Raw genomic sequence first — 15,143 nt, 5'->3', positions numbered from 1 at the left:
CCCAAAGTCCCACAGCTTGCCAGTGGTTTTTGAGTGTGGGACCTTGCAGCCTACCTCTCCTGAGTTCCTCATTCTGTTCTTTTCCCACACAGAAGGCCTGGCAATCTCAGCAGCTCCTCTGAAAGGCTGGCTGTGTTTTATCTTTTACCCGGAGGGCAGCAGTGGGTCAGGAAGAATTTATTGCCGCTTCCTGTCAAAAGGCCTTGCTGTCCTCCAATGGAGCAAATAAGATCTCTCTGACAATCCTTCCTACCCTTTTTGAACAGCCCAGGAGAGGTGGGGGAAGTAGCTTTGAATGGGAAACACACTCCCTGCTCTGCTATGCACAAAGGTTCCACCGTGACCTACATCCTGTTATAGGCATTTTCTGTGGGGCTACACACAGCTCACACTCACATGTTGAGGAAGGGGGCTGTTATCAGATAATAATGGCCCATTTTCAGGATGAAGAGGCAAACTGACTTTCCTAAAATCCAGTGCTAGGAAATAGAGGGGCTTGGATCTATGCCCAAAGTCCACGCTACTCTTCATTCAGCTTAGTAGTAGGGTGAAGGGGGCAAAAAGGGACACACTTCATTCCTTAATTCATCCAACACTCACTCATTCACTGAACACCAAACAATATTAACTTGTGTTTGGGCCTATGTCTCTCAAGTCTGGGTACAAAGCAGGTGCTCATAAAACCATGGGCCGTCAGAAATCTGGTCTGGTACCTGTATTTTACAGAAGGGGAAGGGACCTACCTTGGGTCTTACAAATGGGATGAGAACTAGGTTTCCTGAAGTCTTGTATTCTCCACTCTCCTTGGATTCTTTTTTTTTTTTTTAAGATTTTATTTTTTTATTTGACAGAAGGAGATCACAGAGAAGCAGGCAGAGAGAGAGGAGGAAGCAGGCTCCCTGCTGAGCAGAGAGCCCTATGTGGGGCTTGATCCCAGGACCCTGGGATCATGACCTGAGCCGAAGGCAGAGGCTTTAACCCACTGAGCCACCCAGGTGCCCCTCCTCGGATTCTGTATAGTATCTCCCCACAGCTGTCCTGAGAGATGGTCATTAAATTCCTGGTTGCAGGGCGCCTGGGTGGCTCAGTGGGTTAAGCCGCTGCCTTCGGCTCAGGTCATGATCTCAGGGTCCTGGGATCGAGTCCCGCATCGGGCTCTCTGCTCAGCAGGGAGCCTGCTTCCCTCTCTCTCTCTCTGCCTGCCTCTCCATCTACTTGTGATTTCTCTCTGTCAAATAAATAAATAAAATCTTTAAAAAAAAAAAAAATTCCTGGTTGCATACATTCAGTAACAGGAAGTTCCTTTTCTCTGGAGGCTTCCCGTTCCCATGATTATTCCGATGATTATTCCGATGGTTAGGAATTTCCTTCTCTTAACCAGATGCTCCTCTGTCCAGTTATTCATATAAAGAACACGATACTTATTGAGTGCGTGCTAAGTGCTGCATGCTGGGGAACGCAGTGATGAACAGTAACAGTCTTCGGTTCATGGAACTCAGAGCAGGCATGTCATGTGGCATGCTCAGGGCCATGATTGAAGAAACTACTGGAGACTGCCTTGGACTCCCTTGGCCTTAGTAGGGGAGGAGGGATCCCAAAGGAGGTGATGTTATTTCTTATTTTTATTTATTTATTTTTTTCCAAGTAATCTCTACACCCATCGTGGGGCTCAAACTTAGGACCTGGAGATCAAGAGTCCTATGGGCCACTAACTGAGCCAGCCAGGCGCCCCTTTAAATATATATATTATATATTTTATATATACATTATATGTTATATATTTATGTATAAATTATAGATCTCTTATTTTATATATTTAACTATATTGAAATATATACATATATGGGTATATATACACATGTATGTGAATTAAATATTTATATAAATATAGATATACTTATATATTTAAATACACATTCATATAAATATAAGTAAATAAGTTAAAAAATATATACATATATTGGGACGCCTGGGTGGCTCAGTTGGTTGAGCAGCTGCCTTCGGCTCAGGTCATGATCTCAGCATCCTGGGATCGAGTCCCGCATTGGGCTTCTTGCTCAGCGGGGAGCCTGCTTCTCCCTCTGCCTCTGCCTGCCTCTCTGCCTGCTTGTGCTCACACTCTCTCTGATAAATAAATAAATAAAATCTTAAAAAAAAAACATATATATACATATATACCCATGACACCAAGATCAAGTGTTGCATGCTGAGGTGCCCAGGAGGCTCAGTGATTAAGCGTCTGGCTTCGGCTCAGGCCATGATCCCAGGGTTCTGGGATCAAGCCCCACATTGGGCTCCCTGCTCAGTGGGAAGCACGCTTCTCCCTCTCCCAACCCCCTTGCTGTGTTCCCTCTCTTGCTGTCTCTCTCTGTCAAATAAATAAAATCTTAAAAAAAAAAAAAAAAGAGTTGCATGCTCTACTGTCTGAATGAGCCCTGTGTCACAAGGAAGTGATGTGAAAGCTGAGAAAGTTGACAGGGAAGTGGGCAGGTGAAGAGAGAGACGATGGGAGTTCTGGCAGAAACAAGCAGCACGTGCAAAGACCCGGAGGCTACTTAGGGCGTTGTTTGGAGCTGTGTTTTAGTCTGACCAGAGCACAGCAGCATGTAGGATGGGGAGGGAAGGGGATGGAGATTGGAGGTGTTAGAGGGAATAGGTAAATTTGCACCTTATCTATTTTCCTGAATAAATGAAAGAACAAATTAATGAACAAATGATTGCTGAGGGTTCCAAACTCCCTGCTTCAAAGGAATCATTAGTGGCTCCAGGGCTCACAATCAAATTGGACTCCCCTGGTGTCACTGCCCCCTTGGTTCTCTGCCTGGCCGGGGGAGGCCTTACATAGTCTGGCCTAGCTCCACTGAGCTTTTCTTGGGAATGCCTATAAATAGAGGAAAATGGCGGTCCAGCTGCCTCCATCCGTCTGCCTTCCTTGGAATCCAGCCTCCTCTCACTGGCCCCAGGCTGTGCGCTCAGTTGTCTTCGTGCTCTTTCTGTTGGCTTAGCCACTGTCCACAGCATCCTACCACAGCGCCTACCTCTCCGACACCCAGTCTGGACCCTGGGTTTGGAGGATGGGCTCCCTTCAGCCTGGGCTTGCTCTGCCCATCCCTTCACTTTCCAGATGGACAGCTGAGGGGCTCAGGACTTCTTCACGGAGCTCTAGGAAGGGGCCGGCTGCCCCTTTACTCACCTGGAGAGCTTGTCCCCACCTAGTCTCCCTTGCCCTCAAAAAAAAAAAAAAAAAGAATCTCAAACACCTTTTCCCTGGCAAAGGTAAATGAGAGAAAGGTCCACTTTCAGCATTTATTTCTCCTCCGACTACATACCCATCTCCTGGACCCCTCCCTAGATTTCTTGTTTGGACAGGTCCCCTCAAGGGCTGTCCCAACTTCCCTTAAGGACTTTTCTCTTTTTTTTTAAGATTTTATTTCTTTATTTGACAGAGAGAGAGAGAGAGAGCACAAGTAAGCAGAGCAGGAGGCAGAGATAGAGGGGGAGGCAGGCTCTTGGCTGAGCAGGGAGCCTGACGTGGGGCTCAATCCCAGGACCGTGGGATCATGACCTGAGCCGAAGGCAGAGGCCAACCAACTGAACAACCCAGGTGCCCCTCCCTTCAGGATTAATAAGAATCACTGATATGACTAGAGACCTTTATGATTTACAAAGCTCCCTAGTAAAAAGGGAATAATAATAGCTTTTCCCTCATGGGATGGGGGTGATCTAGGTGAGATCACATGGTTAAAATGCTTAGCATAGTGTGTGGCTCGTCCTAGAGGTTCAATGACCGCGGCTGTCACCTTCTCCTCCTCCCCTCCCCGGCCCTCCACCACAGTTCAGACAGGCCGGCCGTTCCACTTGCCAAGCACCAACCCTATGGAGCCAGCACAAGCTAGGTGACTTAGAACTGGGATTCATTTCCCATGGTCTGTCTGTGAGGGAGGTCACGACTGTCCCCATCTCCACCTCCCAGAGAAGGAAACTGAATCTCAGAGTGGCAGGTCGCCTGCCTAAGAGTGCACAGCTAGCAGCGACAGGACCAGGATCTTGGGTTTCAGACTTCACAGGCTTGTCCTCTTCCCTGTCTGCTGTGCTGCTTCACTTTTCTCCATTCCGATTGTCCTTTACCCATCTTGGAGCCACCGTGTTTCTTGAGCAGGGGCTCCCTAAAGCAGTGGAGCAGGGCGGGTTCTCCTCCCAAGAATCTAGGACATCAAGGCCTGCCACCTGCTCAGAGGCTTAAATTTCTCTGCAAGGGCCCTTGGCTAAATTAGGTAATGGGCTAGGACTCTGGGATGCGGTGGGGGGAGGAGGCGCTCGCTGACCCCAGGATCTGATTGGCCAGGGCAACTAGTCCTGGGGAGCAGGGAGGTGGGAGGAGAGGGTGCCCCTACAAATCCAAGGGGCTGGAGCAGGCCAGGGCATCTTCGGGTGGTGGAGTGCTGAGGAGGTGACGCGCAGCAGAGGAGGAGGCCCTGGGACTAGCAACCATGGTAAGGACAAGAAGGGACTTCATCCCTTTGCTTGCTGAAACTCTTCTGGACCTCTTCCAGGCCAGATCTGGGTGTTCTGTAGTTCAGTAATTGGACATTTGAAGATGGAACATGAAGGTTCCTGGAACCCAGATATCTAGGAGGAAGACTGGGAAGAAGGCCTTGGACTTCCCCAGGGGTGGGGGGGATTGGGGTGTTCTGTTGATTGCTGACTCCCTGCAGACCTGAGGCTCCGGCTGTGTTGGTCATGGAGCCATGAGGGGCTCCTTGCTTGTCTCCCTCATGATGGGGGGGGGGGGATCCTGAGGGCCAGAGTGAGTCACCCAGCAAGCCAGCAGCAGGGGTGGGCTAGAAGCCTTGCCAAACTCTCCTGAAGACTCCTCTGGAAGAAGGGGGGGGGTAGTTGCGCTGCAGGGTCTCAAGCCAGCTAAGGGGCAGGATCCCAAGAGCTCTGAGGGTGCTGCGGAGAAGGGGCAGAAGATGATAGACCAAGGTTAGAGAGACCTCTGCCTCCCAGAGAGGGTTTCTAATCTGGGGCTATCAATTCCCCTGAGGTCCTCCTCCCCACTTCACTTCAAGGGGTAACTAGACCCTGGAGGACAGCTGCTGTTGCCCATGCCAGGCTAAAAATAGCCCATCCTCTTGTGTGGGCAACGAGGAGGGAGGAGGGGAGGGCAAGGAAGAGGGCAGTAGCCGGGGGCAGAACGCCTTGGCCACCTCAGCCCTCCCCCCAGCCAGCCTCCGTTCAAAGCCCCCAGAGCCGGACGGCTTGGGTTGGAGGTGGCCAGACCCCCTCCCCCCAAATCTTATTTTCACCTCCACAAGGCCCCCATCACATTCTCCCCAGCACCAGTAGTATTTACTCCAATGGCTCCATGATAAGAAAGAAAATTAAAATCTCCATCTCCACAAGTTCTTGGAGGGAAGGGATGATGCGTCTGAGTCTTTTTGGTCCCAGGGCCCAGTCTCTGGCCTGTCACCTAACCAGTGCTCAATGACTTTCCCTTGCATTATTATTTATTTGAGAACAAACAAATGTATTGAGCCCCTATTACAGAGCCAGGCTCTGCTGGGAGCTAGGGAAAACTGGGAGAGGACACTGGAATCGTGTTGGCGCTGTCCAAAACCCTTTCACATCCTGGATGTCACCTCATCCCTGAAAAGCTGCTGAGAAGAGAGAGGGTAGAATAAGTGACTTGCCTGAGGTTAGTGGGGGGGGGGGATTCCTGACTTGACATCTGATTAGCAAGGTTGAAGACCTTGGGCATAATCTGTGTTTCCTCCCTAGCTCTTCAAAACTGGGGTCAGGTAGCTGTGGGAGCATGCAAAATGTGGTGCTGGTTTGGAATCGTTTTTCTGGAAGACCAAAGCACAATGACAGAAGGGGGTTGAGGCAAGAATGAGCTCTGGGGCCACCCCTTCCACTCTCTGACTCTGTGTCTTCTGCAGACGGACCAGCAGGCGGAGGCCCGGTCCTACCTCAGCGAGGAGATGATCGCTGGTGAGTGCAGGGGTGCGGGTGGGAGGGCTGGCTGCCGGGTGGAGGTGTGCTGGGCAAGGTCTGGTGTCCGGCAGGGTGGCAGAGAAGGTGTGAGGCTGACAGTCCAGCCAGCCCCACCTCAGTCCTCTGGCTCTTTCAGAGTTCAAGGCTGCCTTCGACATGTTTGATGCTGATGGTGGCGGGGACATCAGCGTCAAGGAGTTGGGCACGGTGATGAGGATGCTGGGCCAGACACCCACCAAAGAGGAGCTGGACGCCATCATCGAGGAGGTGGACGAGGACGGTGAGCAGGTGGTTCTCCGAGGCGGGGATGCGACGGTGGTGGGAGAGGTGGGGATACAGGGGTGAGGCTCATCCGCCACCTGCTCCCCTCAGGCAGCGGCACCATCGACTTCGAGGAGTTCTTGGTCATGATGGTGCGCCAGATGAAAGAGGATGCGAAGGGGAAGAGCGAGGAGGAGCTGGCCGAGTGTTTCCGCATCTTTGACAGGTGCGCTGGGGCCCGGCCGCACCGCGCTTCACTTCTCCGCGGGGCCAGGAGGGAGGGGGCGTCGCCGCGGCTAGGGCGACTCGCCCCTGCCTGCCCTGAGTCGCACCCTGTCCCTTCGCCCCCCCCAGGAACGCGGACGGCTACATCGATGCGGAGGAGCTGGCTGAGATTTTCAGGGCCTCTGGGGAGCACGTGACCGACGAGGAGATCGAATCCCTCATGAAAGACGGAGACAAGAACAACGACGGCCGCATTGACTTCGACGGTGAGGGTCGCGGGGGCGCGGCAGGGGGCGGAGCCAGGAGGAACGCCCGGGGCGTGGCCCCGACGCACCGGGCTGTCGGCTGCTTCGTGGGCGGGGTGGGGAGCTCCCGGCGGTTTCCTGCGATTTATGCTTCTCCTCTCCTTCCCCGCAGAGTTCCTGAAGATGATGGAAGGCGTGCAGTAAAAGTCGCCCTCGCCTCCGCCCAGACCGCGCGTCCCTCCGGCGAGGGCACTGTCACCTCCCGCCCCCCGCCCGGCCCGGCTCTCCGCCGCCGGAGGGAGGCGCGGCCCCTGCTGGCTCCGCGTCCAGAGGGAATAAAAGCAGACACTGCAAAGCGCGTAGCCTGAGTGAGAGGAGGAGCGGGGTGCGGGGTGCGGGGTAGGGGCTGGGGTGGGGGCTGGGGGACGTGTCAGGGCCCTCCCGTCTGGGGCGCCACCCGAGGCTCGGAAGAGGGGGAAGCCAAGCTGCGAGGCGCCCCAAGGCGCAGGAGCCCAGGGCCGCGCGGAAGAGCTGGGCAGCTTCCCCGGGGCTGGAACTGGACGTGGACAGCTCGGCCTACCGGGCCGCGACGGGCCTGACGCTGGAAGAGGGAGGCCCGGGGCGGGGGCTTGGAACTGTCGGGGGGAGGGTGTTGGGGTGGCGGGTAGGATGAGGGCGTGGCAGGAGGCTGGAATTCGGAGGAGCCCGAGGTGAGGCCCCCTTCCTTCCCCACCGTCCTTCCTTTCTGCAGCCTTTGGTTCTTGCGCGCAGGCTCACGGGCTGGGAATGGGAAAGTTGAGCCCGGTGTCCATCCGTTCTAGGCGGCATGCATTCCTGCGTGACTTCTACTTCGTCTCTTCTGAGTGTTTCTAGGTGCTCCATACTGCAGGTGGGACAGGAGGGTGGGGGCGCACAGCCGGGAAGGCGTTTCTGACGTCATCATCTCCACACTGGATCCCTGCCTCTAGCTCCTGCCAATGAGCTCAGCACAGGGCCCATTAACATGATCTAGCTAAAAGAAATCTGACCTCGCTGGTCCCCTGTTGAAAGACCTTCAAGGCTCCTCTTTGCTTCTAGAATCAAGTCCAAATTCTTTTCCTCTCCTTTCTCGCTCAGGTTTCAGCCACACCGGCCGATTTGTGGCTCCACTTTGGACAGTGGGGGTGCACTTTCAAGCCTTTGGGTTTTTGGTCTCCTCCTTCCTTTTAACTCTAACAAGCCTGGCAAATTTTTCAACTCAGCTCAGATACCATCTCAAAGAGACCAAGACCCAGCTCAGATACCCTCTTCTCCCTTGATCCCTGCTCCCACTGGCTAAGTGGGCTCTGGCTTCCAGAGCTCTTTGCACACAGCTCAGTTAGAGCAGGCTTCAGGTCCAAGCTAATGGGGTGCAGTGGTGACTGTGCTTGTAGAGTTTGAATCCTCATTGCCAGTGACAAACCACTCTGTGGTTCAATTTCCTATTCTGTAAAATGGGTTTGATGACAGTACGTACCTTGCAGGGTTGTGAGAACAAGTTAGTGTGTGTAGTGCAGAGTGCTTAGAACTGAGCGTGGCACATGCTAAGTGCTTAATGCTATTATTAATATCACTACTATCACCTGGAAACATTGGCCCGCCCTGTTATTCATTGCCACAGTCCTCCCTCTGCAAGTCCTTTGTGTTCTCGGCTCCCCTTTCTGACTCATTCATTCATGTTCCCCAGTGTGTATCAAAAGCAGGGGTCAGTCCTCCTGTGTGCTGGGCCCCACGCCTTGCAGGCAGGTCTCTTCCGTTTACACAACCCTTGAGGCAGTTGGATGCTGTTCTGCCCATTTTACAGCAGAGGACATGAAGGCAGAGTGAGGCGACGTAGCCAGGCATGCGGACATTTGGAGGAAACAAGAGCAAGGCTCTTAACTGTGGCCCCATCTACCTGGTGACAGTTCTGCCTGCCTGTCCTGAGTCCTTGGCACTGGTCCTGCCCTACACGGAGAAATCCCGCTCACCTTCCATCCTGTTCTCCCAACACTCATTTACCTCAGGGGTGGCACCCTGAGGGATGGGTCCAAATCAGGAGTTCCGGAGCCCACTCGCCCCCTGTAATTGACTCTACCCTGCTTTCTTCCTACCCCCTCCTCTCTGAGTAACCCTGCTCCTTTCTTCCTACCCCCTCCTCTCTGAGCCTACTCGGTGTTGTGACTTGGGCTGCCGCCACAGCTCGCCAGGTTGCTGAGAGCAGCAGTTAATCTCCCTGCCACTCAGTCCCCAGGTGGCAGCCAGGAGCAGCTTTCTGAAACCAAATCTGATCACATCCCTGCCTACTCAAGGTTTCATTAGCTGCCTCAAGATAAAGCCTTTGCATTTTAATTACAGGCCTTTAACTGGAAGGCCCTACAAGCCCTATGGGACCTGACTACCATGGTACTTTGCCAGTATTCCATACCCCTGAACTTCTTCATACTCCATCTCCTTCTGCAGACAGCCCTCCCTGACCCTCCTGGTCTGCATTAGGTACCCCACTTCTGGGCTTTTGTAACATGTGAGTCTAACAGCCGACGTTTATTACCTGACGAGGTAGGCACTATTCCAAGGCCCATCTAGCCTCTGAGGTAGCTACTAATTTGCATTTTAGAGAGGTTAAGTCTAAGTGTGTGCAAGGAACATGGGGGTGGCGTGCGGACTGCTGGGTCAGAGCTCTTCACCATCCCTCTGTAGGGCACTTACTCTACCCCACTCACCCGTGCCTCGTTGCCCAAGTTCAGCCTCTGAGGACAGGACCTAGTCCTTCCCCCTGCTTTGGGCTTTTACTTTGTAGATACTCAGTAATTGTAGGGCATGTATGGGAACAACCGATACCTTCGAATACTTCCTGTATTAGGCTTCTTTTTGTTGCAAGGGCTAAAACCTAAAGCAAACAGACTTTAAAGGGCTTTCCTGGCTCTTGCAACTGGGGTGCTGAGGCATCCCAGCCAGAGGCCAATCTCAATGTCACCTCTGTCTCCCAGCTACTTGTCTCTGCTTGGCTTTCTTCCATCTGCAGCTGACTGCACCAACTGCCCAGACTCCCTCCTCTTTTTAGCAACCCTATTAGTAAAATAATTTTACTTTCTCCCAGGAATTAATCCCAGGGAACACTGATTAGTTAGTTCTGAACTACAGTCAGCCCCTGGGACTGACACGAGACAGGCCATGTGGCCTTCCTGGGGGCAGGGGGCAAACGCTTTGATCAAGGACTACATGGAGAGGTGTCCTAAGGCGGGCCCTGTTCTTAGACATCCTTTAGCTAGGGCTTTTCAACGTTGGGAGGGCATCAGAGTCGTGGAGAGCTTGTTGGGATCACGACTTTGCATTTCTACCAAGTCCCAGGTAAAAGATGGGAGGGTCACACCTTGAGAACACTGCTCTACACCTTTAACTTTGAGAAATGCAGGATCTCAGATCCCACCCAGACCGACTGAATCAAAGTTTGCATCTGAGGTAGCCCCCTGGCAGATTTATCTGGACCTTGGATTGGGCAGCCCTGCTCCAAACCCACAGGGGAGAGCTAACAGCTCCATGTAAGAAGAGGACCCGGACCGAGGGCATCCACATCTGGATTTTACACCACTTCTCACCTGCCTGCCTCTCCTGCTGCTCATGGGGGAACAGGGCAGGAAAGAAGCCTGGGCTGGCAGGAGCAGGAGGATGGTGAGAACCTTCCTGATGCCCTCCACTACTGTCTCCTCCCCCTCCCCCTGGGCCTGCACAACCAGCTGCTGGCAAAGCTGGGTAGGTTGGGTGAGGCCAAGACCCAGGCAGTGTTGGAGGGCACCTGGCTGTTGTTATTGGTCCATCCTGGATATCTCATGGGACCTGGGCCAGGGCCATCACCCTAGCCTGCTTTTCCCCCTGCCTGCCCCTGCAGGGACCCCACCTGGTTGGCATAGGAGTTTCCTCTCAGGGGCTCAAGGCTGAGGTCTATGGCAGGCCAGGGTCAAGAGAGCCTTGGGGCCAGGGGCCTGGGCCAGTGGGGACAGCAGCCGGGAGGACTCATCGGTGATGAGGTGAATGTACTCCCTGGGAGTGTGGGGCCATCCATGGAGGGGCGGCTGGGCTAAGGGATGAGTCAAGCTGTCCTGGGCTCTCTGGCAGGAAGAGGTGTTCCCTGGTGGTCTCCCAGACCCCGGGCCTGGTGTAGGGGGACCTGAGTGCTTTTCTTCTGTCTTAGGACCAGAACACCCTGTCAGAGCACAGTGGCTGGTCCTTACCTCCCAAGCCCCTGCTGTGTGCCCGCGTGTGTATGTATGTGTATATATATATATATATATATATATATATATACACACACACACACACACTCCTTCTACAGCTATAGCTCTTTCGCTTCAAGGTCTGGTTCAGCCTCCTCTGTAACTCAGCTGGGACAGCTCCAATATCCACTGCTGCTCCCAGTGCACATCACAACTAGATGGAAAAGCATTTTGTAATACCGTCTTCTAGAAGAGGAGATAGATGCAGTCATAAAATGACTAAGGTCACAAGGGAAGGAATCTTCATCACCCCCTTGCTCAGCTGCTCAGCCTGTCAGCTGCCTCCAGGCCTTGGGGAGAGGAGCAGGGCGAGAGCCGGGATCCTACTCCACCAACCCTGAGTGCTCCCATCCCTGGGGTAACAACAAGGCAACTTGTAAAAAAAAAATCCAATGTATTTATTTAATATATTCATCACAAGGGCTCAACCAGAGACTTAATTTAAAAAACAGAAACAAAACAAAAATGACACCACAGCTGAAGATACACAGTCCTAGATAGAAATGAAGAAAAAGACAGACTGTCTAAGGAGAAAATAAAAAGACAACACAAGGAGAGAGACTGGACAGTCAGGGATCTTGGCTGGAGACCTGCTTTGAGTAGGTTTCTTGTAGGTACTTCTTAAAGGCTGGAAGAGAACAGGCAGGTCTTAGGGAGTGGTGAGGGCAAGGGTTACGGTGGGCAAGGGGGCAGGCAAGGATACAAAGGTGGTACAAGTCTGGGGAGCTGTCGGGGGGGGGGGGATTCTCCTTCTGTTGGTTGCCTGTCAGCTCTCCTGGATGGGTTCCACGACCCCAGGGACGCTGGGGGAAGTGACTGGGGCTTAGTGAGCAAGTCATTTACACAAAGTTTGCTTTCTACTTCAAAGCCCCTCAACCTACATTAATGTAGAAAGTTGGTTTTCTGATTTGACAGCAAACAGGCAAATCAGAAACACCGAGGCAGAGGCAGAACTGGGTTATCTGGCTGACACCCACCCCAAGCCTGTCCTCAGGACACAATCCCAAGTCACCAGCATCCTTCGGTTTGAGGGAGTCTTTGAAGGTTGGGGAGGGATCACCCGATGCCCGAGAAGGATGAAGGACCCACCTGTGGGGTTTTTCCAGAGCTCGGCAGCGTGTGTGTTCAAAGGACTATCAATGTTTGGTTCTGTGGGTGGACGGAAAGAGAGAATCGTCAGTAGGAGAAGAGGCTGGCCGGGGCTGCGTTCCCAGGCTCAGGGAGGGGCTGGTCTCAGAAGTCACCTCCTAGCAGGCTCTGGATGGACAGCAGGATGGTCCTGACGTCATACAGGGCTGACCACTTGTCCTTCAGGATGTCCAGGCAGATGTTCCCCTGGGTGTCCACGTTGGGGTGGTAGCAGGGTGTGAGGAATTTCACCGTGGGCGCATTGTAGGGGTAGCCACTGGGGAACTCCAAGGAGAGCTTATACCGCAGGTCTTCATACACCTGGCATTGGAGAAACAGAGCTGGGGAGTGAGCCTGAGCCTCACGTACCAACCCAAGCCCCAGTAAGGGCCGTTCAAGGGCTTTTGAGTTTGTCTGGGACTTGATAAAAAGTGTTACACTGGCTCGGTACTTTCTCTCCAGTGGCAGGGACCTCAGTGACCCTGGTCAACTGGCATCCTGACGACTACCTGTGCTTTAGTGAGGCACATGAGCTGCTGACACGTCAAAATTAGGATATTTAAGGCATACCCCTGAAATTCTGTTTTTTAGAAAGATTTCATTTTTAAGTAATCTCTATGCCCAACATGGGACTTGAACGTACAACCCTGAAATCAAGAGTTGCACATTCACTGATGAAGCCAGCCACGTGCCCCTGGATTTGACTTTTTTTTTTTTTTAAAGATTTTATTTATTTATTTGACAGAGAGACAGAGAGAGCACAAGTAAGTAGGCAGAGCTGCAGGCAGAGGGAGAGGGAGAAGCAGGCTCTCCACTGAGCAGAGAGCCTGAGGCGGGGCTCGATCCCAGGACCCTGGGATCATGACCCAAGCCGAAGGCAGCCACCCTACTGAGCCACCCAAGTGCCCCTTCTGACTCATCCTTTTTTTTTTTTTTTCCCCTTCTGACTCATCTTAAACCAGATGTGCAGCAATGGGAAGCTGCCATCTTGAGACCTGTGCCTTTCCATTGGCCAATGTCCTCAGGTACGCTCCATACACTTTTCTGTCTGGCCTTCCACAGGCATCTAAGATGGAAAGCTCTGTTTTAAACCCAACCTCTTACTGTATAAAGGGAGATGAGGACCACAGTCTGAGAGCACAAGGACAGAACAAGGAAGTGTCCTGGCAGGCTTGAAGCTGACCTGCACTTGGTTTTTATCTCCAACCTCTCCCCAGACCCAACAAACTCACACTCACCTCCCTCGACCCTACACTTACTGTGCCAGCTGCTCCGTGGATGGTCCCCACCCATTTGAAAAGGTTGTCTGATTCAGGGAAGGCAGAAATTCCTTTGTCACCGGACATCTGGGGAAGAAACAACATCTGCTGGGCTGCAGAGTACGCTTTTGGGGGTCAGTGGGTGAAATCCTCCCCCTTAAGCTCATTAAATCTTGATCCAAAATTTGGATCAAATCTATAGGCTTTTTTTGAGGAAGTGATTCAATTCTTGGGGCGGAACCTGCCCTTTGGGGAGGACTACTGGGTGTGTTAAAGAGGGAAGGGTTATGCAGAGCAACAGAAGGCAGCTCTGTACTCCCCAATCTTGTTGGATGCTGGGAAAATTCAGTTCGACATGCTGGTTAGTGCTGGTTACATACAAAGCCTAAAGACGACTCACGGACTAGGGAGAGATACAATTATCAGGACACAAGTGGGATATTCAGGGTTAAAGTAGACAAGGTCATCTAGGGACAATTACTTGAAAGTATGACAGGTGTATTTCCTAGGAATAGTAAGGGCAGAGTTGGGTGTGGGTAAATCTCAGGGCAGGAAAGTAGGGCCAGGCAACTTAGACAGAAGGCCTTGCATGGCTTCAGGGAACTGTATTTTAGAGAGAATTTCATGCTGATGGTGGGGCTGGGTGGGACTGGGTGGGACCTGGAGTAGACACGCCTGGAAAGAAAGGTGCAGGTGGGATCGATTAACTTCTTCCCAGAAGACAGGGAAGTGGACTCATCATTTTGTCCCCAGTGCTGGTAAGTGAGTGGGAGGTGGAGGGTGGATCAGTTGGCTTGGGGGTCTGGGCAGGAGTCACTCACCATGAGGGTCATCAGCTCCTGCTGTAGCCTGCAACATAAGCATTGGGAGTTACCTGGGAGTGTGGGCGGCCCAGGCTCCCCAGGGCGCTTCTTCCCTCACCCCAATGACTCTGGAGGAGCTGTCATGGAGGCTCCCCCTGCCCTGAGGCCAGACTCAGCTGGGGCACACTCACCCCCCACTTCCACCGGAGAGTCCTAGTGAATCCTCACCCTTCCTAACTGGGTGAGCTACCAGGCTCAGCAGGACGGTTCTGCCTTGTTCTTAAGCCCCTCGGCTTCTCTGACGTCTCTCTCCCGGTGCCGGATCCCAGTTTCTCCCCACTTCCGTCTCCACTCGCCCCCACCTCGCCGGACCACCGAGGGTCCCAGGCACACTTTCATCTTGACTCACCCGCGGAGGATCATGGCAGCGTGCCTCCCCCTTTTGTCCTCCTTCCGGGGGCCCTCTAAGGGCAACCCGAGCTCCCTGCGTGCCCTCCCGTCCCCGCACATCTACCCACCCCAGGAGGAGGTGGGGGCCCGGAAGTCCGAGCTCCAGACGCCGAGGCCCAGGCCGTGCCCGGCCCGGCACTCCACACTCCTTACCTCTTGCCCACGGGTCCACGGGCGGCGCCCCCGCTGGGCTCGGCTCCTTTGCGGGCGGCGGCGACGCTGGCGGCAGCTGGGTCGCGGTTCTGGGAGGCCATCCGGGCGGCGCGAGGAGGGAGACAGGAACTCGGAGAGCACGACTGCAACTGCAGGGCCCGGGGTCCGCCCGCCCGCGTTTGAATTGTAACCCTCCAGCAGCACCGGCCAATCAGCGGCTCGCTTGCGTTTGATCCAGCCAATAGGGCGCGCCGGAGTGCGCTGTCACCGCGCAACTGCTGCACCCACCCCCCAGCGCACCAGCATTGGGCGGCGGGAACAGGCTTCTGAAGGGCGATTGGCAGAAGAGGC

At 53.5% G+C, this 15,143-nt stretch overlaps 2 protein-coding genes across 4 annotated transcripts; one reads left to right on the top strand and one right to left on the bottom strand.

Annotated features, from left to right (window-relative positions):
• Positions 1-4,379: 4,379 nt before the first annotated feature.
• Positions 4,380-7,083, top strand: TNNC2 (troponin C2, fast skeletal type). Of its 2 annotated transcripts, XM_082743820.1 has the most exons (6): positions 4,380-4,493; positions 5,943-5,994; positions 6,134-6,277; positions 6,370-6,484; positions 6,613-6,749; positions 6,901-7,083. In XM_082743820.1, exons 1-6 carry the CDS (start codon positions 4,491-4,493, stop codon positions 6,930-6,932), a joined length of 483 nt encoding a protein of 160 aa, XP_082599946.1. In that variant the 5' UTR covers positions 4,380-4,490; the 3' UTR covers positions 6,933-7,083. The 2 variants fall into 2 exon arrangements, 1 of the variants encoding a protein (XP_082599946.1); XR_014315046.1 differs by having other exon boundaries at positions 6,370-6,749.
• A 4,294-nt stretch (positions 7,084-11,377) lies between these two features.
• On the bottom strand, positions 11,378-15,015 carry UBE2C (ubiquitin conjugating enzyme E2 C). Of its 2 annotated transcripts, none has more exons than XM_082744726.1 (6): positions 14,793-15,015; positions 14,208-14,235; positions 13,387-13,473; positions 12,244-12,448; positions 12,089-12,148; positions 11,378-11,627 (listed from the first exon to the last, which is right to left on the bottom strand). In XM_082744726.1, exons 1-6 carry the CDS (start codon positions 14,891-14,893, stop codon positions 11,569-11,571), a joined length of 540 nt encoding a protein of 179 aa, XP_082600852.1. In that variant the 5' UTR covers positions 14,894-15,015; the 3' UTR covers positions 11,378-11,568. The 2 variants fall into 2 exon arrangements, with proteins under 2 accessions (XP_082600852.1, XP_082600851.1); XM_082744725.1 differs by lacking the exon at positions 14,793-15,015 and adding an exon at positions 14,599-14,700.
• Positions 15,016-15,143: the final 128 nt, after the last annotated feature.

The sequence above is a fragment of the Mustela nivalis genome (genome assembly GCF_964662115.1).
Source record: "Mustela nivalis genome assembly, chromosome: 8".
Taxonomy (NCBI): Eukaryota; Metazoa; Chordata; class Mammalia; order Carnivora; family Mustelidae; genus Mustela; species Mustela nivalis.
This window is presented reverse-complemented; position numbering and strand designations above follow the sequence as displayed.